The sequence below is a fragment of the Micropterus dolomieu genome, linkage group LG10 (assembly GCF_021292245.1).
Source record: "Micropterus dolomieu isolate WLL.071019.BEF.003 ecotype Adirondacks linkage group LG10, ASM2129224v1, whole genome shotgun sequence".
NCBI lineage: Eukaryota > Metazoa > Chordata > Actinopteri > Centrarchiformes > Centrarchidae > Micropterus > Micropterus dolomieu.
The window spans coordinates 11,942,893-11,970,786 of NC_060159.1; the positions used below are offsets into that span (position 1 = coordinate 11,942,893).

Sequence of the window (27,894 nt, forward strand, 5' to 3'; positions counted from 1 at the left end):
CTGAGGCCAGCTCAACTCTTCAGTGTGAGGCTATATCAGCAAACCTATAATCCAAGAATGCTGCACATGTGGTTCTGCATCTGTGGCCTATTCTGTCATTTATCAGCTCATTTAGAGGCCATAGGAAATCACATACAGTAAATCCTTCGGTGCTAATAATATGACAAAGTATTTGGATTTGACGTTCTTCAATTTGTCTTTTTATTTTAATTATCTAAACAACATAAATGTTTGTCTATTTCTTAACACCTAATTTATACTACTTTGAAACTGTGTTATGGTATGAAAAAGACAAAACCCTCTTTTTTCTCCTATGTTGCACAATGTAAACATTTTGCTTTGTTTACTTTTGTTTAGAGGTAACATAAGTAAAACTGTGGATAGCCTGTTGGTCCTCATTTCACTTCTTGTTAAAGGAAATACTTGGCCTACACAATATATGTATGTATTTTCTGATGTTAAAAGCGAGTAACAATATAATATAATATGTATTTTTTTCTTTTATTGAACTTAAGGAATTTTCATGCCAGAAACACAGTTTTTTAAACAGATATAATTCGTTCTGATAACAAATACAAATCTTGAATTTTTAAACAAGCTGACAAAAGCAGAACAGTGATAAGTGATGAGCCGTGAGGGTGGTTTGGATCAGTGTATTTGTCTTTTATTGCATCTCATTTGGACTCACATGCAGGTGGGGGGCGAGGGAGGGAGGACGATGCCATCCATAATAACCTCCAAAAAACAACAACATAGCCTTCATATGAATACTTAGCAAACATTATTTATCCACATTCTTTTTGTTTTTATGTGTCGTAGTCACCTTTATTTTTCTCTCAACACTTTTGTAAATGCCACAATGGATTAAGATACAGTCACATTTGGAAATAAACAAAACACAGAACATCCAGCGTATACTCGAGTGCTTTACAGTGAGAGTCCTCAAGACTTCCAGTGACAGCACATGACCAAATGTATTTCTGTCACAAATGACCCAAGGCCACATTCCAATCACATACACAAATGCTTCCTTGTCTCTTTGGTTTTCACCCTAACATTAAGTCATCTTGTGTGGAGACTGAGACAAGGAGAGGAGCTCTCTGAGAGTTTTAGAATGCATCCCAGATCGACCTGTGTTGCACGCTACGATGCAGTATCACTCCACATCAGCAGAGGGCGCAACAGTAAAAACTCAGGGCACAGTTTTCAATCAATACTGCCTCTGATTAAAGATTGAGAGATATGTACAAAGAAATAATTTTTTTAGTCTACTTGCCTTTCTTTTCCAACAATATCATTAGAAGTAAATAAAAATATATGATCATTTTTTTTCTCTCAAAATAAAGATTAAAGAAAATATGTATAATCTATCATTTAAAATAGTCTAGTATGCATATGTCAATTTGAACAGTTCACAAATTTTTGCATGTTTCATACAATCCCTAAAAAAAAGAAAGGAAAAAGGAAAACTGAACACAGCATGATGTGTTCGATGATAGATCCAGATTTGCAGTAAAAGTTGTTTTCAGGTACAATTTTGATCAATAATTGTTCTCCAAAAACTTAGACAAAAAGTAGACAGGTGGGAGGATGGATGGCCAAGCAGATATAGGTACAACCAAGTTTTTAATGACATAAACATAGCTCAGTATTTGTTTGGACAACTGGGGTAGAGGAGTAGGAGTGGGGGTGCAGTGAAGTTACATACACCGAACACAGTCCACATTTAACAACACAGTCCTCGTCTGGGAGATGCGCAAAGAAACCAACATATATCCACCATTTCAAGTCAGCTGATCCAGAATGAATCTAAATACACATTTAGTAATTTTTTTTGTTCATTTTTCCATAGTATATTAAGTAAAGGTTAACACTGAATTACACGCACACCCAAACACACATACACTGAATTTTGTTTTTCTGTATCTAGGGTTCACATTCACAGTTGTGCTACAACATTAGATAAGGAGGGCAGGTTTTATTAGGGGTCGCAGCTGGTAGGAGGTCAGAGGGCAAAGATCGAAGATGTAATGGCTGGTTGGATGCAAGGAATGGGGCATGACTGAAGGGAAGGCAGTGGGGAAGTGCAGACATCCACATCCACAGAGCTCCAGACACAATGACAAAACCTACAAAGGAGAGAGAGAAAATTAAATGTGGAAACAACCATTCTCCATAGAAATAAGTGAAGTCTAAGTATGCTCTAATAACTCAGAAAGAGAAGGAGACTTAAAAAACTATGCTCAGACTGGCAGCCTAAATCAGATTCTGAAAATCGACTTGGAGTTAAATTCATAAAAACCTTTGTTCAAATCACATTTCTGATAATGTCTGCTGTTAAATGTATTTATTTACATAAATAACACTGGTGGTTCCCAACCGTTTTGGTTTGTGATCTGTTAAAGGGGCGTATTTCCCATAATGTCACCAATAGTATTTTTTCATTGGACTTTCCTGTCCTGGTAAATGATCATGTCTTGTCTTCTCATGTCTCCAAGGTCAAGCTGGGATGAGCCTGATGACAGCCCTATGATATCATCAGAGGTTATCCTTGTGAGCAGTTCAACTAAGAGTAGTTTACTTAAAGGTGACTGTGTCCAGTATGTAAGAAACATATGAGAAACATCACTCCCTTTAATCATCTTGTGACACATCAGATCTTTCTTGGGACCCCAAGGTCGGGAACCAGTGTATTATCAGGGGGCATTAATCCCGTTTGAGACTGCAGAATTAGACATGGCTTACGCGTTGCTAATGTTGTCTGGTGCAGCAGAGGATTCTGCTCCTATGACATGACAAGGTGAAAATAATAAATCTCAGTTCTTAAAGTTAGTTTGCAGCTTTCAATTTTCGATGACCATATACCTTGGGGGTTTACAGGTCAGCCAGTCTACATGAAGTCCTTGATGTTGAGGTCATCCAGAGCATTCCTTGGTGGTGGAGGCTTTCTTGGGCTCTGGGCCACTCCAGGAGACATCTGCAGACACATCTACCTTTAGCACTTAGCACAACTTTAGCACAACTCCTTTGTCAGTGCAGCTGTAACCTTTATGTATGTAACTGTCACCAGTGTCTATAATCCATTTAAGAGTGTGTTACCGGTGCTCCGGGGGTTGCTCCACTGGCTGGGAAGCCTGGTCTGGCCATGGGCATCATGGGAGCTCCAGGCTTACACAGAGACAGATGGAAGGAAAAAGAGACAGTAAGACACAATGTCGGCTATCTGATGGGTGCGAGGGACACCTGAAGGGGTAATTGTCCATCAATGTCCAGTAATGTCCAGACTGGTTCAGGGACATTACTAGACCATACTGGACTGGTGGTCTTACCATGCTGAAGCTGGGGTAAGTCCCCATAAAAGTAGGGACACCCATGGGTACGGTCTAAAGGTATGGAGGGGAGGGAGAGGAGGAATTGGGATGTTACTACACTACATATAAGACAGACACACACGCTGCAAAACAATACACAAACACAATTAAAACAAAACAAAACATGATGTGTAAAAGATTTCTAGCAACACACAAAAGTGAAGACAATAAAAGCTGGCACACAACAAATGAAGAAGCAAACAACAAAAGCCCTAACTTAACCAAATAGTGCCCTTGGTTTACACATGCGCAAGGAGTTAGCATAGAGGGGAAGCTTTTTGCAGGTAGCGTTCAGATGAGAGTGTCATTTCCGTTGTTGCCAAAAAGACAACCTAAATATCTATAAGAAGCAAATGTGTCAATGAAGGGGTGAGTTCAGCTCTGAGGGGGAGAACTGGGTGGCTTGCCTGGAATATATAAGGCTTAAAAGAAAATACTCAAGAGAAGAAGAAGCTGTTTCCAAGCAACAGCTTCTTAGTTTGGCACTATCGTTTGCCACTTCATCACTCTCCAGTAGATATTCCAGAAATATGAAAAAGACTTTGAACCAGACTGCATGTTGAAACCTGCATAAATTTCTGCCCTTGGTCTGGAACATTGTCTAAAGATTTACTACCAGTGCATGTGAGGTTCTATGAATCCACCAGTAATTTATAGTTAGCTATAAGTCTTGTTCCCTTTCTTCACTGTCACGCAGCTCTCAGTCTCCTAGACCTATGATTGGATCTGGAACCTGGAGAGCCAGATGAAGGCAATGCTTGTGATTGCTGCTATGCCCTGTCTGTCGCTGCCATGCGGCTCCACTCCATGCTATAAGACACAGACAACATTTACCATGGGAGCACCCCAACTGGGGGGAGCTACCTGAGGGGCCGCTGCGGTTCCCATTGTGAGATCTGAGACAAAGACAGAGAGAGAAAGAGAGGTACTGCAAAAAACATTTTTTCCATTCACTGACATTTCATGACCACCTAGAATAACTCAAGGTGTGAGTTACAAAAGAAATACCCTTAATAGCTTTTTTGATGAGGAGATGTTAAAGCGTGGAGCCAGAAGGTAATTAGCTTAGCTTAGGATAAAGACTGGAAACATGAGGACACAGCTAGTTTTGGCCTCCCCAAACATCAAAAATGCCTAGCAACACCTAACTAATCCCATCCCATCCCAATCCCATTTTTAAAAATATGTAAACAAACAGAAATGAAAAAACTCCAGTATGTAGTTAACTTTGGACAGACCAAAGCTAGCTGGTTACCACCTTGCTTCCAGTCTCAGTATGCTAAGATAAGCTCCTCCTGTCTCTAGCCCCATACTTTAAGGAATAGTTTGGGAAATGAGCTTATCTAACCACATTTATACTACTTTAATATCTGTCTGTTAAATATAAGGCTATAGCCAGCAATCGCTCAGCCAAAAATGACTGTTTTTTTAAGGAAGCTTGATAAGGCCAAAATCCCAGTCAGCTTTTACAATATAACAATCTAACTCTCGCAAAGAAAGCAAAAAACTATTTCTCCAAATATTGAACTATTCCTTTAAATCCTTATTTATGACATTGCTAGTTAATCTAAAGGACTACTTACTACTTGCCATTTTAGCCATGGAGGTGTCAACATCACCCGTCTGAGGGGTGACAGTGGGCTTCATTACATCTCCTAGTCCATCAAATACTACAGAAAGGAGGGAAGGCGGGAGGAACAAGTAAGGGGAGGATGATAGAGAGAGGGAGGTTTTAGCTTCCTTCAATGCAAGCGATTCTCACACTCAACAACCAATAGATGTCTCCATGGCAACAGAGAGGAGAAATGAGCACTGGGATATGAGCGAGAGAGCAGGTTAATATAATATAAGTATAATTAAATAATAAATTAAATAATCTCGATGGCAAATCGAGACCCAATTTCAGTGTATGAAGATCATGATAAATGGCTGACTGTGTGTAAAATAACAGTAGTGTCTACTACAGTCATACTGTATCTGCTACAGGAGACATCTCTTGGGTCAGCTTACTACAGTTACTACCATGGTCGTTTGCAATATACAGTAGGTATAGGAAATATGAACTTGTCCAACTTTTAACTTAAAAATATGTACATGGGATAAATATAAATCAGAATCTGTGACCATATATGTGACAAATTGTGCTTAAATCTTACCATCATAAAAGCATGCACAGTGTCAAAGTGAAATACATTTTCAGTGCTTGTTGGTAAATTTGAATTATTTTGAGATTTTTACTCTGTGTGTGTGATGCAGAAATTATGATGAGGCCAAAAGCACAGCGGCTGGAATGAAGCTGGGTTTATTGCTAAAGAAGCACTAAATGATACTGCTACTTCACATACTCTTTGTAACCATCAAGCATCTGGTGGTGGACGGGACAGTGCAGCTGAGCTTGCCTTTGCACCACTGCAATGCAGCAGTGCACTGTGGGAAATTAGCGTGTTAAAGAGCACGGAAACTCACCCAATCAAATGGCAGGAAGCAAGCAATGAGCCAGCCCAAGAGCCAGATAGAGAGAGAGAGAGAGAGAGAGAGAGAGAGAGAGAGAGAGAGAGAGAGAGAGAGAGAGAGAGAAAAAAGCACAGATGCCAAAGAGAGAAAAATGCAATGAGGTTTAAAGGAGCGGGTGACAATGAAACCATTAGAGTTTATTGCGTGAATGATAGAAAGAGAGGGGAAAGAAAGAGTTAAGCCATAAAGCAGTAGTATTGCAGACCATCAGTTATACAACATGAAGACCAATGGCACAGGACAGGAGATGACAAGGATACAGGTGAGCAGGGCCCATGTTGCTGCTGTTACCAGTTATACAGTCATGAAAGATTACAGGAATTCCCCGAACACAAATACAGTGGAAACGTCTTACTGTGATCATGTCTGTCAAATTGATTGCTATAAGCAGATTAATCAATGCTGAACTGGTAGCTGAAAACAAAAAAAAAAACTGTAAGTGGATTACTTCATTACTAAGCAAATTATTTAAACAGCATTTTTAAAGGAATAATTCTTTCCTATGCTTTTTGATGCATATAAGAGGTTTCCACTGTAACCAGAGGACTATGCAAATTAGGTGATGCAAAGATGATGTTAACATGACCATGTATGGAAATAGTTTGAGTCAAAGGACTCAAATAAGATAAAAAATTCACACCCTCATTTATAATGATTAGGCATTTAGTGTGATAATGAGCAAATAAATAAAACCAAAATGTAGATTAGCTAACAGCAAACTACTTCATGAACCATTACCAAAGCTAATAGAAATAGTGACTGATAATCCATTTCCACAAAAACAACCGATCTTTTTTAGGCAAACACTACTGTAGAAGATGTAGAAGTGTCTCTAAAGTACAGAATATTATAAGGAAGACATCATGCAGTTACTAATGAATTCACAATAGCTACAGTCATGGATGGATTATGAGGCAACGGGCCCTTGAGCACAGATAGGTAAAAGCACCCCCACCCCCCTACATAAGAGCAAGACCCAGACCCAGACTGAAAGAGAAACAAAAAGACAACAAACAATGCTGCATCTCTTTCAACAAAATTGTGCAGGTGAACTTTAGCATACAGATCACACTGAAGAAGAAGAAGAAGCACACCATCAAACCATCAAAGAAAGCCTGGGATGCAGGTCATATTTTCTTAAAGCAGAGATATTCTGCTGTCAAACTGATTTACATAGGTTTAATAATGTCACTGTATTTTAACGTTAACGTTGTCTCAATATGCTGTGCAGCTCTACTATGAAGTAGACCCATTATGTAATCCATCCATGGCTACAGCACACTGTGTTTTACGGAAATGGAAATATTTCTGTGAAATGTCTGCAACATGTTGGTATTCCCTCCACAGTACACACTATGCATGCAGAGTGACATTTCACATTTTAGGAGTTTTACCTGACATAAGCTCAGCACCGGGGGCAGCAGGAGCAGCAGCAGCTGTGGCATCTCCTCCTGTGGACTCTGGCAGGTCAACCCAAAATATGGCAAACCATACCATGCCAGGTCAAAGAAGGTTGAGCCATTTCCATTGCAGCATAAGGGCAAAGAAGGGGTAATAGTCAGCCTTCGGCTTCACGCTGGTAAGGTCAAACAAAGTGCTTAGTGTTAGATAGGAAGACTGAAAGTATAAGTGCACAATTTAATGTATCTTTAAAATAACCAGAAAACATTGCTATTAGAAATTAAGGAACACGCTCACATACACATCTTATCAGAATGTCACAGTAGAGCGTCCACATGCATTTTTTAAATACATCATCTGTGTTCATAGTCATTTTTTCCCCACTGGACACATACCAGCAAGCTTATTTGTACTAACAATGCTGAAAAGACACCAAGGCCAGCTAAAAGAAAGACCCCACAAAATTCCAGGTCTGAAGTTGTAGCTTGCAGTTCTTAAATAATTTTAATATTTCAGCATGACCAAGCTTCATCTCAGACATCAGCTTGTAATATTTCCATGATCGACCCCCACAGAAAGAATTTCTATTGTTACAGGAAATCTATGAGTCTTGACAACACAAAATGATGATACATATGAACAGTACAATATGCAACAACATAGCTGCCTAGTAGTTATGACCAAAAAAGAAAAAAATATCAATGTCTAATTTTGTGTCCTTCTCTTCTCTGATTATGCGTTCATGAACAGGGGAGGCAGAGTGAGGGCAGGCAGTCATGTGAGTTACCCACCACCAAACAGGCTCATGATGGCTCCCGTGTCAGTTTTGGGTGGGGGTGCGGAGGAGAGGATGGGGGCAGGGGAGCTGAACACATCCGCTGGGGAGGGCAAGGTGGACATGGTGTTTAGAGCCCAAACACACACTGACACACAAATACACACAAACTATTGACTGTGATTCATTATAAGGCACATTTATCAATTGCAATTGCAGCTCACGCAGTCCATGCCGGAATGGGAAACGAGGTGAGAATGATTTAGTAAATATTTCAGACAGCTCAATAGCTTTTAGCTGACCCATAAGAGAGCAATCTCATTTCCTTTTTTCTCTTCCCTGATCAAAGCCAAGGACAAAGCTGAAAAACAGACACAGCAAGGCAGGATATGAGAATAAGAGTGCACGAGAGATGGAAGAGTGGGTGCAATAGGGTACCTGCTGTAAACAAGTCAAGATTGGGAGTGGGGTCTGCTTTGGTGAAGCCTGTGTCTGGCATGGAATCAAAGAGATCTACGAACACATGCGCACCCAGAGACAGGAATATTAAAAAGCGCAAACACTTTAAAAAGGTGAGGACGCTCACACACATCTGCCAACTGAAAGAGGCCTTCAATATGTGCATATCAGTCTGATGAAAAGACAGGAGATGAAGTCAAGCAGCATCAAATATGGAAATCAAGAGGATGCTAATCAATATGAATAAAAGCACAATACATTAAGAGTGCATAGGACCACACGCATAATGTTTACCGCTGAAAAGGTCAGTCGGAGGGTTGGCGGCGCTGGGGACTATGGGAGCTGAAATGGTTGCAGTGGTGGTGATGGTGCTGGATGCGGAGGTGAAGAGTGGTGAAGGGGATGGGGAGGGGGAGGGCTGAGGCACCACAGAGCTAAAACAGGCATCCAGCGAACTACCGGGGTTATTATTATCCACTGTCATCATGCCGAAAAGGTCTAGACCTGAAGACTCTGCGCTGGTGCTACCTTCTGAGGGAGCAAAGGGGTCTTGGGGGTGGGGGTGGGGGAGGACATGAAGAGTAAGGGGGAATGTTAGACAAGAACTTTAATACAAAACAGAATATATACATATGTTTCATGTGATGATGACAATGAAAATACTGCTATAAATATGAAAGCTGAGGAGAAAGAAATCTGAGAGGAATGATAGGAGAGAATGTGCAGAGCTCCAACACACTCCTGCTGTCAGTCGAAACAAGTAAAGCTGAAAATAGCATCTGTGATGGAAACAAAGTGACAAACAGATGAAGCCGATATTTAACACATTCACAGTATATAAACCTCAGGGACAAACCGCAACTAAAACCAGACAACTGCCACAGGCAACCGTCTCCTTAACAGAAAATGCACACATCTTCTGACGCCAAAAGATAACAGTCAAGTGAGTCCTCGATTGCCATGGTAACAACAATAGCACTGTCCAGACACCAGCAGTAATAAATCTGTACGCCTACTCTCCCTGCCCAAAGCCTTGAGATGAAAGCGTGATTAAAACGTGAGCCCAACAAGAAATGCAGACATAAACAAAGAGGTAAGTTACAGTCATAGCACTCAAACCAGTGGTGGAAAAAGTTTTCAGATTCTTTACTTAAAGAGGTCAGATTATGCTCATTTTCAGATTTATAATTTTGTTTAGGGGCTGTATCAGAATAGGCCTACACGGTTTAATTTTCAAAAAACTACTACTTTGCAAACCTATTACATGCACAAGATATATAACACAATAAAGGGAAAAGGGTAGGCAACGGAGAACTAGCAAGAGACAGCTAAAGTATCCATCTGCTCAGCTAATTCAGCTACACTTACAGTAGGCTACACATGTAATGTGTTACTTTCCACCACTGACTCAAACTCACTCACACAAACAGATTCACACATAGGCAGACTTTGAGTCACCCACCAGCTCCAGCGTTGGCGGCTGGGGTGGACGTGGCGGTAGCCCCACCTTCAGCTGCGGTGGCAGAGGCCTCAGTGGCAGGAGCAGGTGTTGCAAAGGCATCTGAGGTTCACACAAACCCCAGGAGAGGATAGAGACACCCAGAGAAACAGATGAAAACATAAAGATGAAAAGAAAATCAAGTCAAGAAACACGAGGAGGAAAAGAGAACATCAGGAAAATAGAGGTAAATGCTTAGAGCATTTAAGTAGAAAAACTAATAAACAGCACGTGTTGTTACACTTAGTAGCCAATTCAACTGTAAAAAAAATGTAGCTTACAGCATTGGTATCGATACAACATTAATGACTGACAGGTGAATGGCAATGGGAATACAAACAGGAGGCACTACAGCAAAGATTAATCTACAGCACAAAGAGCAGAATAAGACAGAAATCTACTAGTGTTACAGCTGCCATCTGTAGCTGTAGCCATGTGACATGGTTTGATAGACTTGCTTTTCACTGAGGTCAAAGAAAAGCATGCCTCTCTATCAAACAAGGTGCATGTGGAGAATGGGTGCAGCAGTATGTTTATGTGCAAGCAAAGGTAAATGTGTGGCTGGACATAATTATATAATGCAGAAATGTCTGTGAGTATTTGTGGAGGAACAGTGTGTCGATGTTTGTGTGTGTGTGTGTTTCCATACATTATTATCCTATTTCATATGGAGCCCCAAAGTAGTCATTATTAAATACATAGATAATTATAAAATAAATAATCACATTAATAACTTGTGTAAACTAATAAATTAACCAATGATTTGTAAAATATAATAAATCATTAAAACACAACTGGTTATTAAGAAATGTTATTTCATCATTATTTTCTCTGTTTTATCGTTTAGTTTTTTTAATGTCCATTTTTCAAAAGTCTATCAAGTCTGGTATTTTGCCCAATGGCACACATTTCATAATGTCACACTTCATGCAGTGTTATCACCATTAACTGGCTTCTCACCTTTTTAGCCATCCCTGCAAGCTAGGTAAATATCTTTAAAGTACAAAAAGACAGACAGCCTCTCTCTGTTGTCACCACAGCTAACAGGAGCTAGCTCACATTGCTAATGGTATCGTTTCACTTTGATGCTGAGTGATAATAATCTAAGCTCGGTAGCTAGGTAGGTAACATGAGCAGCCTGGCTGAGCAAAATAAAAGGGGAGGTAAGTTATTGTGTCCATGTATTGTGTTTATTTACAGCAGCAGCCTCTAGTTTGTTGATTAACTGCGGAGAGAATGACCGAGTGCTGTTTTAATTTTGCCAGTGAGCTCACTGAATAGTCCACTACGTTAAATTCCCTAGAGCGGGAGTAGTGAATGAGTCATGATGATTTACACAGCCATTGTTGCTGTAGCTAACAGGAGCTAACTGGCTAAATCTCGTAGAAGTTGTAGAGGCTGGAAATATGTGATCAGCTGGAAGGTGAGGTGGTGGGGGTGTTGACACCACCACTGTCACAAAAAGTGACATGAGGTAAAGATATTATAGGGGAAATGCCATTATGAAATAAAAAAACAGACTTTTGAAGTAAAGATTTCTATGATGAAATTAAGTGCATGAAATAACATTTCTAATGACTTGAGTTCTTACAGGGGACCTATTATGCTTTTCCATATTTTTGGCATATCTATAATGTTACAATGTCAGATTTAGACACTAATGGCTTGGTATGATGTTATGTGGAGCCGGTTTTCCATATATGGTCATGTGCTCCAGGCACAGAATGCTGGCCACGACCACAAATGAATGCAAAGCCCCATTTTCAGGGTCTTGGCCAATCAGGGGCAGGAGCATCAACAGCTTGTTTCAGACATGGGCCTGCATGAATGGTCGGTATAAGATAGAAAATTATTTTTTGGAACACTGAAAGCTGCCATAGAGGAGTTACAGAACTACAATATAGGGATGGAAATGCAGTATAATAGGTCCCCTTCAAATTATTTTACAATTTATCGGTTAATTTTTATATTTTACACAATTTATTCAAATTTTTTGCATATTTATCTATTTAATTTTGAATACTTTTCTAGGCATACTTGGCAGCTGAAAATGATGACGTGTGCATCAATGCATCATTAAGACTCACTTTTTTTGATGATGCAACTTCGTTAGCAGAACACAGACAATATCAGTGATAAATCAGCAAAGTTCTGTCTACATTCTGTATGTGTTTGCATGCAGGCAGTCGTCTTTTTATTATCATATTTTGTGATGATTTTAGGGTTGAGCTTCCCAGAGTGATTCTTTCATAGAGAATTTTCTGGAAGCCCACTGACCTCCCAACAGATCCATATTGGCGGCGCCAGGAGAGGTGGCGGCTGCTGTACTAGTGGGAGGAGCTAGAGAGACTCCGGGTTCTGCCGCTGCAGGAGTGGGCGTTGCTGCTGCAGAGGAGGGGGCGGGCTCTGCCGTGAGGGTGGGTTCAGATAGCAAGGAATCGCCCATTTCTACCCGTACCAACGGGGTGTTCAAAATCCCCAAAGAAAGGTACCAAAATAAACCCCAAAAGAGCAACCAAAAAAGCCAGTTGAGTCACCGTTACAACAGTGAACAAAAGCAAGCCAAAACAAAAGTCCAATTCAAACCAAACCCAATCAAGATTTTTGAAATTGACCGACCAAAGCAAAATCCAAATTTTAACCAAATTAAAGTTGAAAAATTATCCAACGCCATCCGGTCATAACCAACAAATTAAAAACAACCAACCAAAAAAGCCCCCATTGTAAACCAAAAACAGACAATGGAGTATGTGGAGGGAAGGAGGAGAGAAGGCAGAGAGAAACAAAGACACTACTCAAAGAGACAGCTTGAGGAGACAAACAGGGAGGTAAGCATGTGAACTTCGTACATTATAGTGCAAGTTTTAGGTTTCATTTGGGTTAAAATACTGATTGTATTGTTTCCAGATTAGAGTTTGTTCAGAGAGACAGTCAATGACATTGAGGTAACCTGGAGGAGGAGCCCAAATGGTGTATAAATAACACACCAATGTCTTATCAGAACACCTGTTTTGCTTTTCACTTGCCGTTTAATGGCATTTAGTCTGTACAGATTTATATTATATTGTGCGAAAACAGCGTGTCATTTACTGCTATTCATGTCCAATGTGAAACCAACAGTAACCAAAACTTTGCATTGAGGAGTGACACTCACCTGATCCAAGAAGATCTATGGAAGCAGAAAACAAGGGAACAGGAAAAAGACAATCAAGAGAAAGCTAAAACTGTTTATGACAGTTCCTATAGATTGTATTAGTTTACTCTCCTAAAATGAAAAATTATTTCCTTTACTGTAAAGGAAAATATGTCTTAATACTGTATTTTATGTAGATGCTCACTAAAATAAAATAGATTTTAGATACTTTTGCTAGCCATCCACAGTAATGGTGGTTTAATAAAGCCTACTGCATTCTTTTGGTGAACCAGCAGCTGATTTGACAGGAAGGAGGGAGACTTACCTCCCCAAGACGTGGGGGCAGCTGATTGTCCCGAGGGACCCGAGGAAGACAGTGGATCCAGGTCCAACAAGGAACTGGAGAATGAGGCAGAAATAGATAGAGCATGAAATTCACCAGCCTTTGCAGAAGGTAATTCTTTTAAATGTTTTGATCCTAAAAAACCTGGTTGCAGAAAACCACAAACAAGACTAAGGGTTTAAAGTGAGCCTGTACGTAAGGACAGTGGTGCATTGAGCTAAACACATCTTTTAGAGTCTGAACATGCTAACATTTACTAATAAGCACTAAACATGAACTACAGCTGAGCCTGATGGGAATGTCATTAGATATGTATTGAAGACCTTATTATTAAGTATTTGGTCAGAATTTTAAAGCAAATTAAAATTTGACTGCTTTAGAGGAAATGTTAAGGAATCACCAAACTGAATACAATTCATCCTCTATGGACCATGAATTACTTTAGCAAGTTTTGTGGCAATCAGCCTCATAGTTTTCAAGATATTTCACTCAAAACCAAGAATGTCAACATCTTGGCTCTCAAGGAAAGGTCAGTAGGATTCATCCTCTGGGGACCATGAATGTCTGTATAAAATTTCCAGCAATCCATTTGACATTACCACCACATTAGTGTGATTAACTTTTTAGGGTTTGTCAAATACTCAAACGATATCAGCAAAAGTCCAAATAAATTACCAAAATAATTTAGTCCTTATCTATTGCTGCTAAATGAGGAATTGATCATGTTTTCCAAGGTTGCAGGGACCATTTACAAACAGACACTCACTCTTCAGCTGGCTCAGGAGCAGCGGCAGCAGCAGCACTCTCCCCAGGAGGAGGCTGCAGTGTGGGAACAGCGTTTGAAGATTTGGCTGGGGTTGATGTTGGGGACACATTGTTTGTCGGAGACCCCTGGAAGATAGACAGAGAGGGCCCTTTTTCAGTGGTGCACCAGACTGGAAGGGCTCAACAAAAATATAGATTTTTTAATGTGCCTCTCACCTTTGTTGGAGACCTGAAAAAGCAAAGAAGGAGGAGGAATTGTTAGTGCTTCGGCTTGAACAGATCTCTCTCTCTCTTATTTTATGGGTCTATTTTTAAATCTAAACTCAAGAAATCAAACAAATATGCGAGACAGATTGCATCATATGTGATCATATCAAGAATTTGTTTCCAAAGCAATATACTGTATGTCCAGTAAAAATGAACTGTAAAGTAAAGTAAGCAAAAAGAAATAATCTGATGTATCAAATTACAAATTGTTTAAAATACTATTTTAGTCTAAACACTATTCATTTTAATTTTTTGCTAAAAATCAATTTAACTTTGGAAAGAAACCTTAATTTACTGATTCACATTACATGTAATGTGCATAATACACATGAGGTGACTTACTGTTCATCAACACATGTGTTTCTCGCATGAGTTCACACATGTAATCACATCAATACACACATTTCCACATGTAAACCCAGTAATGTTTGGTGCATAATGTACATTGTGTTTCTATTTACATGGAAATCACCTACATACTGTAATTCACATGTGAATAATGTCTAAGGTTAACAGCGGGGGGATGTGTAAAATAAAGCTATGCAGTTTTTCAAAGAAGTTAGTGAACTCCAAACAAAACAGACAGCATATGCTCACCCTTCACTGGTGATTCCAAATCAACATAAAGAGGGATAAAAGAGAGGATGGGTTAAAGGAAATTATAGAAATAAAGCACTTGTTTAGGCCTGTTTCTGCCGACATTTCTCTTGGTTATGTATGTTTTTTTGTGACACAACTGATAAAAAACAAAGAGATATTCTCAGATCTTAACTTCTTTTACATTTGCTCTTGTGTGATCCCATTTATTCTTATCTGGCTTCTTACTGTGTGTCATACAGAAAGTAAGAAGCTCCCAAACTGAAATTAAAAGCAATCTCTTACCCCTTCTTTCCACCCTTTGTGTCCTCCAGACCGTTCATGTGTGTTTCCAGACTCTCCAGGATACTGCTGGGAGCCTGAAACAAAATCAAAACTGGAGTAATCAATAAATAATCCTTTATTCCACTTGTCTCCTGCTTGCCATGTTTGAATGTGCATAAAGTCCATGTTTACATTTCCATTACAAGAAAAAAAGTGGGTGAGTGGCAGGGCATTGTCAGAAATCTCACTGCAATACCCTCATGCATGTATAAAAAATCACACAAATAATCTGAAATTCAATTAGGATCAACATGCCGACACTGCATCCTGTAAACAGGCACTCAGCCAGGGCAGCCTTCGTGTCTGTGGTTACCGGTTCCTCGAGAGATTTAAAAGGACAGTCTTCGTCGTCTGAATCTGCTAGATCCATAACTACCCCCGGATGGAGACACTGGGTGGGGAGATTATGGTGGGTGAGTCTTGTGTGTTTCTGTGTGTGTGTGTGTGTGTGTGTGTGTGTGTGTGTGTGTGTGTGTGTGTGTGTGTGCTGGTCATGTGCATTACATTCTTGGTTGCAATCCTTCACGGGAGAAAATGAATAAAATATGAGAGCAGAGATTAACTTACGTAGTTGATGTCAGGGATGTCGTTTTTGTCAACTCCAACTGTCTGTGAAAGGAAAAAGAGTTTAACAACAGCCACTACCACACGGCACTATCCCCGCAGATTTTTCATGGATTTTTCATACATTGTTATGAAGGTCACATTAAGGACTGTTTGGTTGTCCCTTACCTCGGCCAGCTTCATGAATTCTCCAATCTTTGTCACCCTGGTCAGGAACCTCTTGTAGATCTCCAAGGCCTCCTTACAGTCACTCTTCTTCATCTTGAAGTATTTCTCTATATTGAAAAAAAAATGTTGTTGTCATCGTGATCTCTGTTTTCATCTTTGAGGTGCCAAGCAAGAGGTCTCCTCATGGACAACTCACCTAATAAGTTGATGATTCCGTCATTGTAGGATGCAAACAGTTTGACCAGGTCCTTGAAGAGAAGCAGAAATGCAGCATTGATGATCCCGTTGTTCAGCTCCTTGGGATGAACCTGTGAGGAGAAAGAAAACAGAAACCTCTTGTCTCATGATGCTGCATCGGTACCATCAAACACGTGTAGAAATCAAGCCAAAGCCAAAGACTCACATCGAACTCCAGGAGTGTGTCAATCTGAGTCTGCAGAACAGGCATGCCTTTCAACAGCTTCTCAGTGGTCATGGTCCTCATCACACCATCAGCACTGAAAGAATACAACAGAACATTACATGCTCCACAGGGATGAGAACTGCCATTTTTTTTTTTCACAACTAAAGATTTGCTCTGGTCAGAATCAATGGATGAGTTTGTAAACTTGGAGCGTTTCCCCCTTGGTTTCCCAGGAAACCAAAGTACATCACTACAAACCACTCTCACTCGAACTCTCACTCCACTTATTGGTCAACAATAGTAACTAACAATATTAAGTATCTGGGCATTATACTTGGCAAAACTATACCAGCGAAATGCCGAATGCACTTCGAGAAAATGTCTTGCAAATACTACACTACTTTACACTTTGCAAAGAAGATGTGCTGCCTCCAGACAACTGAGCAGACAAGGTTAGAGCATGTACAACACATGTACAACTGTCAACATGAAGTAGTTAATGTTAATGGTAGTTTGTGGTAGTTGGGTCGAATTTCCCACCACTAATAAACCACTCCAGAGTTTTTCTGGGACTATACCAAGACCACCTCCTCTCAATAGTTTTGGTGAGGTTATGTTGGTCCACACCAGAGTGTAATTACTGTATTCATACCTGCCCAACCAAACCACAGAAAGGGGGAAAATGAACCAGAGTCTGATTTAACCGGACTAAAAAGCACAGTTGAGAAAAAAAAAACTAAGTGCCTTTGGTCAAAGTCATATCAAATTGCTGAATGATTGGAGCTCCGTGGATGAACTGCCAAGACCAGAGGTTCCCTGTTCTCAGTTCTCATTTGGTGCGCAAACTTACAAAAATATGAATCTATCATCTACAATGAAATTTGCTGAGTGTAATGCAATCCTGCCAGAACAGGATCTAGGACCTCCCAGATTGGGACTGGCACCTGTTTGACTGGATTGAGCAACTCTGTATGTGGTGCTTGCAGATTTTGATAGTGACAAACACTATCAAAATCTGCAAGCACCACATACAGGCTAGGGGTAAGTGGTTTAATGCTTTTTGGGGTCTAAATATTTTTCTCTCCCCCCAACCTGCCGTAACAGCACCCTCTCTGTGTTCCGGGACCCCGTGATTTACAGTGACCTGATCATAGAAATGCGCCTGATCGATGTTTGTCTTTGTTGGATACTGTCTACCATAGTGCATTAAGATTTGTGACTGGATGTAAAGCATCAACACATACCTTGTACAAAATGACAAACTGGTCCTCATTATCAGTGAGGAGGCACATTCATTGGCTTACTTTTATTTACAAGTCTATGCTGGAAATGCTTCCCTCTTATCTTTGCACTTATATGTCACGCAACATCAGTTCCTATTGCGCTCTGGTAACTTGTATTTGTTATCTGGACCGAGCTCTGGTTCATACAGAGCTCGGTAAGAAGGCCTTTAGTTATGCAGCCCCATCCACCTGGAACACAATGCAGACTGATTTGCAGTTGCGAAATCTTGAATTTAAACACTGCATGAAAGATTTGGAAATAGATGCCATAAATTGTTGTCACTGCTTTTAAAATAACTAAATCCTTTAAACCTACGGTATGCATATATTGTACTTTTTAAGTAGTCTAATGTTGTTTGTTTATGTATCTTAAGGGTCTTGTTAAATGTTCCTTGTTGTTGTGCTTGGTGTTCATATTTGTAATTGTACACTGTTAATATGCTGCCATTTTGGCCAGGTCTCTCTTGAAAAAGAGGTTTTAAATCTCAATGAGATCATCTGGTTAAATAAAAGTTAAATAAAAAAACATTATAAAATTTACAAATTAAGCACAGCATAGCATCATCACGCATTTTACTCCCAATAAAACAGAAAAGACTGGTCTAGATGATCGAGGTGCATATATGGCTCCTATAAGCATAACATTTATGACATACCCCTTCTTGACTCTGGTGAAATCAAAAGCCATCTGGCGGTAGGCGAAGGCTTTCTCGTTCAGGTATCGTCCATACCGTCTGATGAATGTAGACATGTCATAGCCTAAGCAGAAAATATCACTGTCAGAAAGCAGGCAGGGTTCATTATTTTTTCTTTTCGTTTTTAGAAATTATCTGACTGCAAATTATTTGGTGCTTATTTTTCATTTTAAGAATGTTAATTGTAGGACTTCTTTGGATCATTTGTATATAATTGATTTCAATAGTCTTTTTGCATCAGGTAAAACAACACTTTTTGAGAGCATGGGGACAGAAGATCTGGGTAAAAATCACCTTCAACTAATCTGTTCCTTTAATATTTTTAAATTTTTTAAAAGGAAAACCATAAAAAACAATGAGCCTTACAAATGTGGCTAAAATGTTATACCACACATCCCAAATTTCATGAATTTCAGCTGAAACCATTAGGAACTGCAGATTTGGCATTGTTACATCATTTATTCATTCATTCAATTATTTGCAGGTTCTGGGCACAAATACCTGCCCACTGCTGCCCTGTTACCTATTTCTTTTTTTATTCTATACATATTTACGTATAACATTTATGTTTTTAGCAGATCTAAATTAAGGTTGTAGATTAATTTCTTATTTCTCTCATATAATTCTCTAAGCGTGCTTACAAATGTGCAATGTTATAAATGTGCATCTGTGCACTGTAAAAAAGCACCAAAGGAAAGTGCAACCCAATACAGAAATGCCAGCATCTGTTTGCATGCATGTGTGCACATGTATTAGTGTGTGTACAGTTACATGTCCAATCCCTTCTGCCAGATGGCTCATTGTGTTTGTCTCTTTCCTGTTTCTGAGTGCCATATTTTTCTTACCGTGAGAGCCGGTTTTGTCGATAAAATTACTGAGGTTGAACAAGGATGTCCTGGAGGCCAAGTACTGAATGAACCTCTGAGGAAGAGAAAGAAAAGCCAATCATCATACCTATCAAGGCAAGTGGAGGAAATTAATTGGTTTTAAGTTAAATACAAAAACAAAACAAACACCTGTAATTGGAGCTTTTCTTTCTGTACTTGTTTCTATCTCATAGCAGCTTTTACAGATCTGATTCCATGGATGATCATACACTGAACCCACAGGACTCATTTCATTTCTTTGAGGGATTGTGGTCAGCCTTTATTATTTTGTCAAACTCCCCTGAGCATTACACACAACCCTCACAGCACTCAAAACACCAATTTCAGCCCTCTGAAGCGGTAACCTCACAAGTTAATTATCAACACATGGAATGGGTAATAATAAAAAAATAAACAGCAACCAATTAAATCCTTCCATCTTATATCACTGAATAAAACTGGAGTCAAGCTTGAACTGAATTGCACCAGATGTGATCTGCCTTTGGTCTCACCACTAACCTCATTGCCGTGGACACACATGTGATGACTGGTGACGAGGGCCTTGAAGACGACCACCCAGCTGGCATTGGTGGCTCGCTCAAACAGTGTGTCAGCCATTTGCGGGATGTTCACGTTGGTGGTATTGGTGGCTGACACCAGGTCTGCAACATACAGCCACAAATAAAGATTATCATTCAGAGTTCTTCTGTCAAGGCCTCCCTTGCATTCACATCATGTGAAACCTGGTGCGGTTCCCTAGAAGGGGAAATTTCGAACAAGAGGGCATGTACATAATTTGAACTACTCTGATTAAACTTTGATTAAGTGAGACTAAGTGTTCGCTGCAGAGCTGCTCCAGACACCCATGAGAATATTGAGCCAGAAAGAAAGCCTGATGTACATGCGAAATGATGTTGGTGCACAAGGCCACACACACACACACACACACACACACGCACACACACACGCTGACAGCGCAGAAAGAGAAAAAAAATGCTGACTCAGCATTTCAGTTCAGACACCCAGACAGACAGAGAGGTCTCCAACAGTTTCAAAGTTTCTGGACCATTGTGTCAGCACAAGGTGGAATATAAGGTGAACAGGAGCAGGAGGATGTGTTGATACACCAGACAACTTCCTCTGTGTTACATTACTGTTGAAATATTGATCCGTAGTTTTATTCCCAAGATTCCAAAGTTCTGGGAATGTGTGATACATCTGATTTCTCAACCCATTTCAGGCACAGTTCACACTCACGTGCATCAGTATTTTCTGTAGTCCTCCTTTACAGAAGTGTCCTATATCTCCTTCTATGGGTCTAAAAAGCCATTGCTGCTTAGAATAACAGTTAGCCAGTGACACAAACAACTTCTTTAATTTCTTTAATTCTGCTATTGAGAATATTAATATTAAATTTATTCCTGACAAATACTTTTTATGTATAACAAACACATTCTTATTATTGTTCATTATTGATTAATCTGCCCATCATTTTAATGATTAACCGATTGGTCTAAAATGGTGAAAAGTCCAAAACCCAAAGATATTCAATTTATTATCATACAGGGCAAAGAAAAGCAGTAAATCATACAATGAAGAAGCTGGAACCAGAGTATGTTTAGGATTACTCAAAACAGCTGCCAATTTACTAATTGAATAATTGACTAATCATTTAGAATATACACACCTGGGGCCCGTTTCACCAAATTCGCAACATGCAAGCTGTGATTTGCAACACAGAACAATTTAATTACCTCAAGGCTATTTTGACACATTTCACAAATAAAAACACACATCATACTAGTACAATTATCAGAAACCTGTGACTGAGAATCATTGCCGTAATATGACGCTGCCTTCATTAGCAACCTGTATGCAAGCACAGCTCACAGGTTCACACAGCTCACAGGTCGTTTTTGTAAAACAGGCCCCTGATTACCTGATGATGATATGTACTAGAACAGCTCTGTGTCAGCTCCTCTAAAAAATCTAATTAAAATACCATGTTTTATTATTTCTTTGTCTGATGATAAGGAGGAGGAGGAGGAGGTATTTTTCATTTGATTGGCTATTATGGTTAAACAGATGGCCACTGCAACATCCAAATATAAAGCAAGAGGAAGATGATTTGGTCATGCAGAAGAAACACTCAGACACACACTCACAACAGATAATATTTATGGTATATAGATATATGGTATATTGCAGAATGTTTGTCAATCATGCAACACTAACAGTAATTTCCTTTAAGTTCTTGAAATCTCAGTCAGTCTCGCTGACATTGACAGCTGAGCAACAAGGGCAGAACTGAATGTGTCCATACATAGTGCCAGAGAGGAATGCAGCAAGTATTGGCAGACGCCTCTCATAATGGAAGGAGAGGAAGGCCATTATATTATTATATTGCACAGGCCTTGCCTTGAGAAGGTAGACACCAAACTGCAGACCAGACCAAAAATACAGCAAGGGGATGAGCAAGAGAGAGGCAGGAAGGAAGTCAAAGAGCAAGGCCCTCATGAGAACAGCAGGGAGTCTGTTGAGATGCACTAATGTAGACATGAATGTGGAAGAAATGAAGAGACATAAAAGTTGAGCCTGTTCAAGGTCATAACAGGGTGGCAGGCTGAACAGAAGAGCTGGGGTTAGGGTGGTTGGGGGTGTTGTAAACAGATTATTGCTAATCACTGGTCCTGGTCTTCTATGGTGGCTGTCTCGCTGCCCATCCCCCGTACAGCAGAGACACACACACACACACACACACACACACACACGTACACACCTGTCTCGACACCACCTCTTTCGAACCACGTTCACCGTCTAACACGTCTCTGTTATCAGCTTTTTGTTTCCGGTGCTGTTGATGTCAGTCAGAGTAATGATTTAGTAATTATATTCCATGGAACAGACAAGATCAGCTGTAATTGTCAAAATGAAATTAATTTAAAATAGACTGAAGTTAAGTTAAGTCACCGATCTTCTGATCTTTGTGTAACTAATTATGCTCCAGTCCATATGTACAGCTTGACCAGATGGTAACAGCCACACTGTGACATCCGTGATGATGTCTGATGTTTCTATGTTTAATGAAGGCTGCATTGACATCAATCAGTTTCCCACTATGGCTCCCATCTGTCTTTATTAAGTCTTTTCTTCAACACCTCTCATTCTAACGGATGATTTTCTCTCTCTTTCAAACTACTGTTGATCATTTCCGTCCACTATCCAGCCTGTTTATTTTATTTTATTTTACTCTTTCTCTGTTTCTCATTCAGCCTCACTTCTCTGTGAAATGGATAAAGACTACATTCCCCTGCAGCCTTTTCAAATGACAGACATGGTCCACAATGGCTGAAATGCGATTATACAACATTATCATGTCACTGGCGTAGCTACAAGTTCATATTCATACTAGCATGATGAACACAGCTCTAGCCAGAGCCAATCTCAGATTTCCAGCTCATAATGCCTAACAATAACTGTGTATGTACATATGTTATTATATCTGGTGTTGAATGCGTTATGTACTACTATACGAGCCATATCATAGGACATAATCCATGCTTTCTGTTGTGATATCATCACTTGAAACAAACACGCATTGACATACAAGTGTGTGTGCGTCTAATGAGGATTGGCTGAGCTAAATAAAGACTCTTACGGTAATCCACATCCCACAGGAGAGTTCTAATAATGAACTGCGAGGACTCATACTGTGTGAGTCTATGTCTGTGTGTGACAGTGTCTGTGTAAGTGTGTCTTTTTCTGGTCTGCGACAGAGTCTGTCTGCTGTAATCGTTTTTTAGTTAGAGCACAACATGCCTCTAGTAGTAGCCATATTAGTCCAGATACAATTAGACAGAACATACACATGTACTTGTGTTGATGTGCAGATTCATCCAGATAGCCTAATTCTTGTCAGCTATCAGCTAATGCCTGCCTTGGGAGGTTTCACACAAGTTTATGCCGCACAGTAAATGTAGTGCACCATACAGAAATAGTGGATGATTTAAGACAGAGCCCTTAATTCATATGACTCTTACAACTCTCACGTGCCTGCCTAATATCTCATGTGACCTAATGTTTCTCATGTGACATCATGTAAAGGACCCGCAGGTGTTTAAATGCCTGGGACACCCTACCACTTAGCAGACCTGATGAGGACTCCTGTATGAGTGGTGAAACATCTTAAAGCAATAGTTTGACATTTCCTCTTCTCCGGCTGGTAGGCCTATACACTTGCTTACTTCCAGAGTGACAGATGAGAAGATCAATACCATTCTCATATCTGTACAGATAATATATGGCTGCGGCTGGTTAGATTAGCTTAGCACAACACTGGAAAAAAGGGTGAATAGTTAGCAGGGTTCAGTGGGAAGCTCACTTATGAACACATTATACTTCACGGTGGCGACTTCAGGAAGTTCCTGCTCCCTGCCCTCCACAGTCTGGAACATAAATCCCCGTAAAAATGCTTTTTGTTGTTTATAGACGTTTACAGTTTTTGTTGGGATTAAACTAAAGAGAGACTGTACAATGTGCTAATTACTGAGCATTAAGCTGATGATACACAGAGCAACTTTTAGAGCAATCGTGCAGGGCAACTTTGCCGTCAATGGTAATGAGTAAAGATTACTACCGTAATCCCCTTCCCCCACCACTCCGCAACCCGCCCCGAACCGCCGCTATGCGTTCAAAACATAGTCGGACTTGCCACTAGCAAGATTGCCCAGCAACATTACTTACATACAAACAAAAACTAACATTCACACACATTCACACACCAGTGGAATAGCCACCAGGGGTTTGGGGTTCAGTATCTTGCCCAAGAACACTTCGACATGCAGCCTGGAGGAGCCGGGGATTGAATGGCCGATCTCCTGAGCTACAGCCGCAACTACTTGCAGTGTAATTTTCAACATGACCTCAGATGAATTTAAACCTACTGCCTTTGCCCTTGCCTCTTTCAGTCGACCTTGCATGTACCACATGTTCTCTAAAAATTTATAAGGCATGCCCTTCAGTGTTCTTTTCATTACATCTACTGTGTCTATATACAGTGCAGGACTAAATAAACTTCAAAAGTGAGAAATTACACCTGTTCTTTCCCTGCACTGTGGGCCCCAATTTGCAAATGCAGGCATCAAAGCCAAAAGAAGATGAGACGTTTGCTCTCTGTATAGAGGAAGATCCGGCACACATATATTACATTTGCAGCTTTTATTTTGTAGTTGAATCATGGGTGAAAAGGCACCTGTGACACACCCATATTCACACACACACACACACACACACTTCTTGATCAGGCAGTTCGTCTTTTATGTTTTGCCATGTATAATCAGAAGACAGTGTTGGCCACTTGCTGGAATAAATGCTTAGCCTGCACTGCAACACCATTACAAATACATTCAGAAACCCTCATCATTGCATCTGTTCGTTCTAGTTAAAGAAGCATGCACCCATTGTGATTGTCTCGTGCACTCTGAAGATGACAGGCCTGTCATTTGTTTCCTTCCTGCTCAGGATCTCCCTCTGCCCTTACTGTGCCGTCCCTCGACACTTTCAATCTGTTGCCATAACAACTGCTCTGCACCACCACGGCACACCCACGTCCACCCCAAGGGTCACAGACCTGTGTCACTGTGACAAAAGAATAAATACGACCTATGGGATATATATATTTATATCTACCTACCATCAAATACTGTGAGTAAAACATGCTGAAAGATGGGAGCCATTTACTTGTACTTTTCAGTGTTTACTTACGGTATTGTACTTATTTGTTCCTATTTTCAGCCTAAACTATATCAAAACATAGCAAATGAATCAAAGTTTGAGGTCTAACTGGAAAATGTTTTTTTCTGTTTTTTTGAGGTTAGGAGCTTCCTCCAGCCAAGATAGGCTATGCATGCAAGAGAAGCACAGTGGCCTACATACAAGAAGCTTGTTGAATTGCCCTAGAAATGGAGACAGTATGACCTCAAAGACTAAAAACCTCATGGAACACAGAATGTTCATCTATGTCTTGCAGGATACTCTAATTAATCAAATGTATAATGATATTTCCATGTGTCTGGAGTGTATCAAGAGGTCAGTAGAAGTGGTGTCCTGTGGCTGGAGAAATAGCTGATGTACATGTGACTCTTTGTGCAACAGCTAATCAAGTCCAGCGCTGTAAAGTCAAAAGCAAAAGACACACAGAAAACAAACACACGGATACAGCAGAAAGTGAAGAAGCAATGGTCTCTGGTGCTTTCTAGCATTAGCATTGTCACCTTTGGCGGTGTAAATAATGCAAGGCAGTCATTGGCTGATTATTCAATTATTCAGCAGGGGAGTGGATCACAAGATATATGGTCCTAGCACAAGACACAGGGAGCAGAGCTGTCCAGCGACCACACACAGACTCGGATGGACACTCACAGCCAGTCAGACCACCCGTCATCTGTATACAGCGCCATGCCACTGCTATGGTTTGACTCAGTATTTGTGGTAGATGACAGCGATTAATCATGATTTGTCATAAGGTGGCCCCTGCTGTCATCTGGAGATGTGTTAATAAAGCTGTATGGTTTGATCATTTAATTCAGCTGTGACTTCATGAAACCAAAAAAGGTCCCTTTGCATGTTGTTCAGACAGCATCCCAGCTTGGAATTTACATTTGAATTTAGTATGTGTACATATGATATGTGGACTTCAGCAGCTCTGCTACAATAAAGCTTCAATGGAAAGTAATGGAAAGTTGCTTTGCAGGAGAGGAGACATTAAATGGCCTTTTTCTGGGAATGACTTGTCAGTACCTTAAAATATGACCTTTTCTCCCTCCCTCTCTCTCTTCCTCTCCCTCTCTGGGTTTCCATCATATTTACTGGAGGCTGACACAATGGGTCACCAGAGGGGTCATCCCCGTGGCTACAATTCATTATGCACCACACCCATTTAAGCTAAGGGAATTAACAAAATGACTGGTCATGGTCATAGCTCGCATGGCTGTGGTGGTATGTGGTCTGGGTGGATGTGTATGCAGTCTGTTAACCTAGGCCCTATACAGCCAGCCCGTGCAGCGGGGAAGAGGAAGAAGGACTTACACTCCAGGTGCTTTTTCTTGGGCGCCATCACTTCGTGAGTGGTGGCTTTGCAGACAGCCCGGGCCATATCTGATCCCGTTAGCTGGTATTGCGCAGCGGCAATGCGATCCGTGAGCGTTTGCCCCGACATTTTCTCTCCGTTGAATCGACCACCTCAGGAATGTATTTCACCACGGGACGATGAAAAAATTGTATGAATATCACCCGGCGGCTTCCCGGTGGTACACTAAGCGGATCCTCTTCTCCGGCTGGTAGGCCTATGACCTTCTGTGTGGGCGGAAGAAAAATCACACAAAATGAGCACAAACCACTACATAGCCTACACCTAATTTTCCCGTCAAATCGTGCGGTCACGTTGACAATATGCTCGGTGACATGCGGGGACTTACGCAAGGTTGTGAATTCCCCTCGGCTCGTCCCGTTAAAGGCTCCGACCGTTCAGTTCAGCACCTTGGACAGCTAATGCCACTCGGTTATGTAATGTAACACACAACTGGCAATGAAAGCTATGTTCTCACCCCGCAGCAATTTATTTTTAAAAAATAGGCCGATGTTGCAAACTCTGATTGTCCAAAAAATTGGCTACCTGCCTTTCTGTGCATTAAAACCCCGCAATGTCCCCTCTCGGTTGTCAGATTCCGGTGTTTCCTTCCTCTCTGATCTGTCCGTTTCGGCTCAGTAGTGCCACTTCAGATGTTGTGGTCCTCTCCTCAGATCGACAGAAAATGCGCACTGCTCCCCGGTGGTGTCGCCAACACTGCGCAGCGCAGGATGCTCGAGAAGAGCAAAGACACAGAAGGGAATTTCCTTTTCTCCTTCCCACTGTGTTTATTTATTTGGCCTATCTATATGTCCATTTCCTCCCTCCCCCCGAGCTGGTGCTTGGACAGGGTTGGATGACACACGTCGCATCCCACGTCTCTTAAAGGGGAGTCGACAAGGAGGGGGGGGGTCACTGTACAGAAACTCACATCACCAAGTGCCAAAGCGTGACTGCATCGCACAGGTTTACACGCACAGCATGCAGACTGACAAATGATGAAGGTGAAACATTTTCTGTAAGATATAAGAAGATATGGTAGATCTGGCTGTTATCAGCTAAGGAAGCCTAATAGACCCGGGTTACATTTTGGCCCACAATACTGTTAAGGCAAGAACAAACAGAGCCGTGTTATGTGTCCAATCTCAATATTTGCGTTATATGGGCCTAAAAGCGTGTTCATGCTTTTATTGATCTAAAATCATAACCAGCCTTTATTTTTTAAGAACATGCATTTAACAAATATAAAGGGGGTATAATTTCATTTCATTTCACAATTTCATAGTTATTTGGATTGGTTGTGGTGTTTTAAAGCTTCCCTGCATCAGAGACAGGCCTACTG

General features: G+C 40.6%; 1 protein-coding gene and 1 long non-coding RNA gene across 4 annotated transcripts; one reads left to right on the forward strand and one right to left on the reverse strand.

Moving 5' to 3' along the window:
- Window positions 1–1,609: 1,609 nt before the first annotated feature.
- Window positions 1,610–27,251, reverse strand: LOC123978069 (clathrin coat assembly protein AP180-like). 3 transcript variants are annotated; one of them, XM_046061197.1, is made up of 26 exons: window positions 26,902–27,251; window positions 26,513–26,779; window positions 19,946–20,088; window positions 19,406–19,481; window positions 18,522–18,624; window positions 16,583–16,676; window positions 16,376–16,487; window positions 16,180–16,286; window positions 16,015–16,056; window positions 15,409–15,482; window positions 15,124–15,129; window positions 14,476–14,488; window positions 14,261–14,385; window positions 13,477–13,550; window positions 13,173–13,187; window positions 9,983–10,081; window positions 8,815–9,069; window positions 8,500–8,574; window positions 8,078–8,164; window positions 7,280–7,345; window positions 4,955–5,041; window positions 4,206–4,267; window positions 3,330–3,383; window positions 3,100–3,168; window positions 2,866–2,977; window positions 1,610–2,129 (listed from the first exon to the last, which is right to left on the reverse strand). In XM_046061197.1, the coding sequence occupies exons 2-25, from the start codon at window positions 26,640–26,642 to the stop codon at window positions 2,891–2,893; spliced, it is 2,055 nt and encodes a 684-aa protein (XP_045917153.1). In that variant the 5' UTR covers window positions 26,643–26,779; window positions 26,902–27,251; the 3' UTR covers window positions 1,610–2,129; window positions 2,866–2,890. The 3 variants fall into 3 exon arrangements, with proteins under 3 accessions (XP_045917153.1, XP_045917151.1, XP_045917152.1); XM_046061195.1 differs by lacking the exons at window positions 1,610–2,129; window positions 2,866–2,977; window positions 3,100–3,168; ... (5 more) ...; window positions 8,815–9,069; window positions 9,983–10,081 and adding an exon at window positions 7,349–7,461; XM_046061196.1 differs by lacking the exons at window positions 1,610–2,129; window positions 2,866–2,977; window positions 3,100–3,168; ... (6 more) ...; window positions 8,815–9,069; window positions 9,983–10,081 and adding an exon at window positions 7,406–7,461.
- On the forward strand, window positions 9,514–15,492 carry LOC123978070. Its single transcript, XR_006826856.1, has 5 exons — window positions 9,514–9,613; window positions 9,951–10,205; window positions 12,241–12,846; window positions 13,445–13,605; window positions 15,438–15,492. It is a non-coding gene; the product is annotated as an uncharacterized LOC123978070 (long non-coding RNA).
- Window positions 27,252–27,894: the final 643 nt, after the last annotated feature.

Bases quoted from the DNA above. Each gene is read 5' to 3' on its own strand.
- LOC123978069 (XM_046061197.1), bottom strand. From the start codon at position 26,642: ATGTCGGGGCAAACGCTCACGGATCGCATTGCCGCTGCGCAATACCAG. The intron at 19,482-19,945 runs GTTAGTGGTGAG...TCTCTTCCTCAG, and splicing joins TGTGTGTCCACGGCAATGAG to AGGTTCATTCAGTACTTGGC. The intron at 8,575-8,814 runs GTAAACATTATG...ATGTGTTCGTAG, and splicing joins TCCGACTGACCTTTTCAGCG to ATCTCTTTGATTCCATGCCA.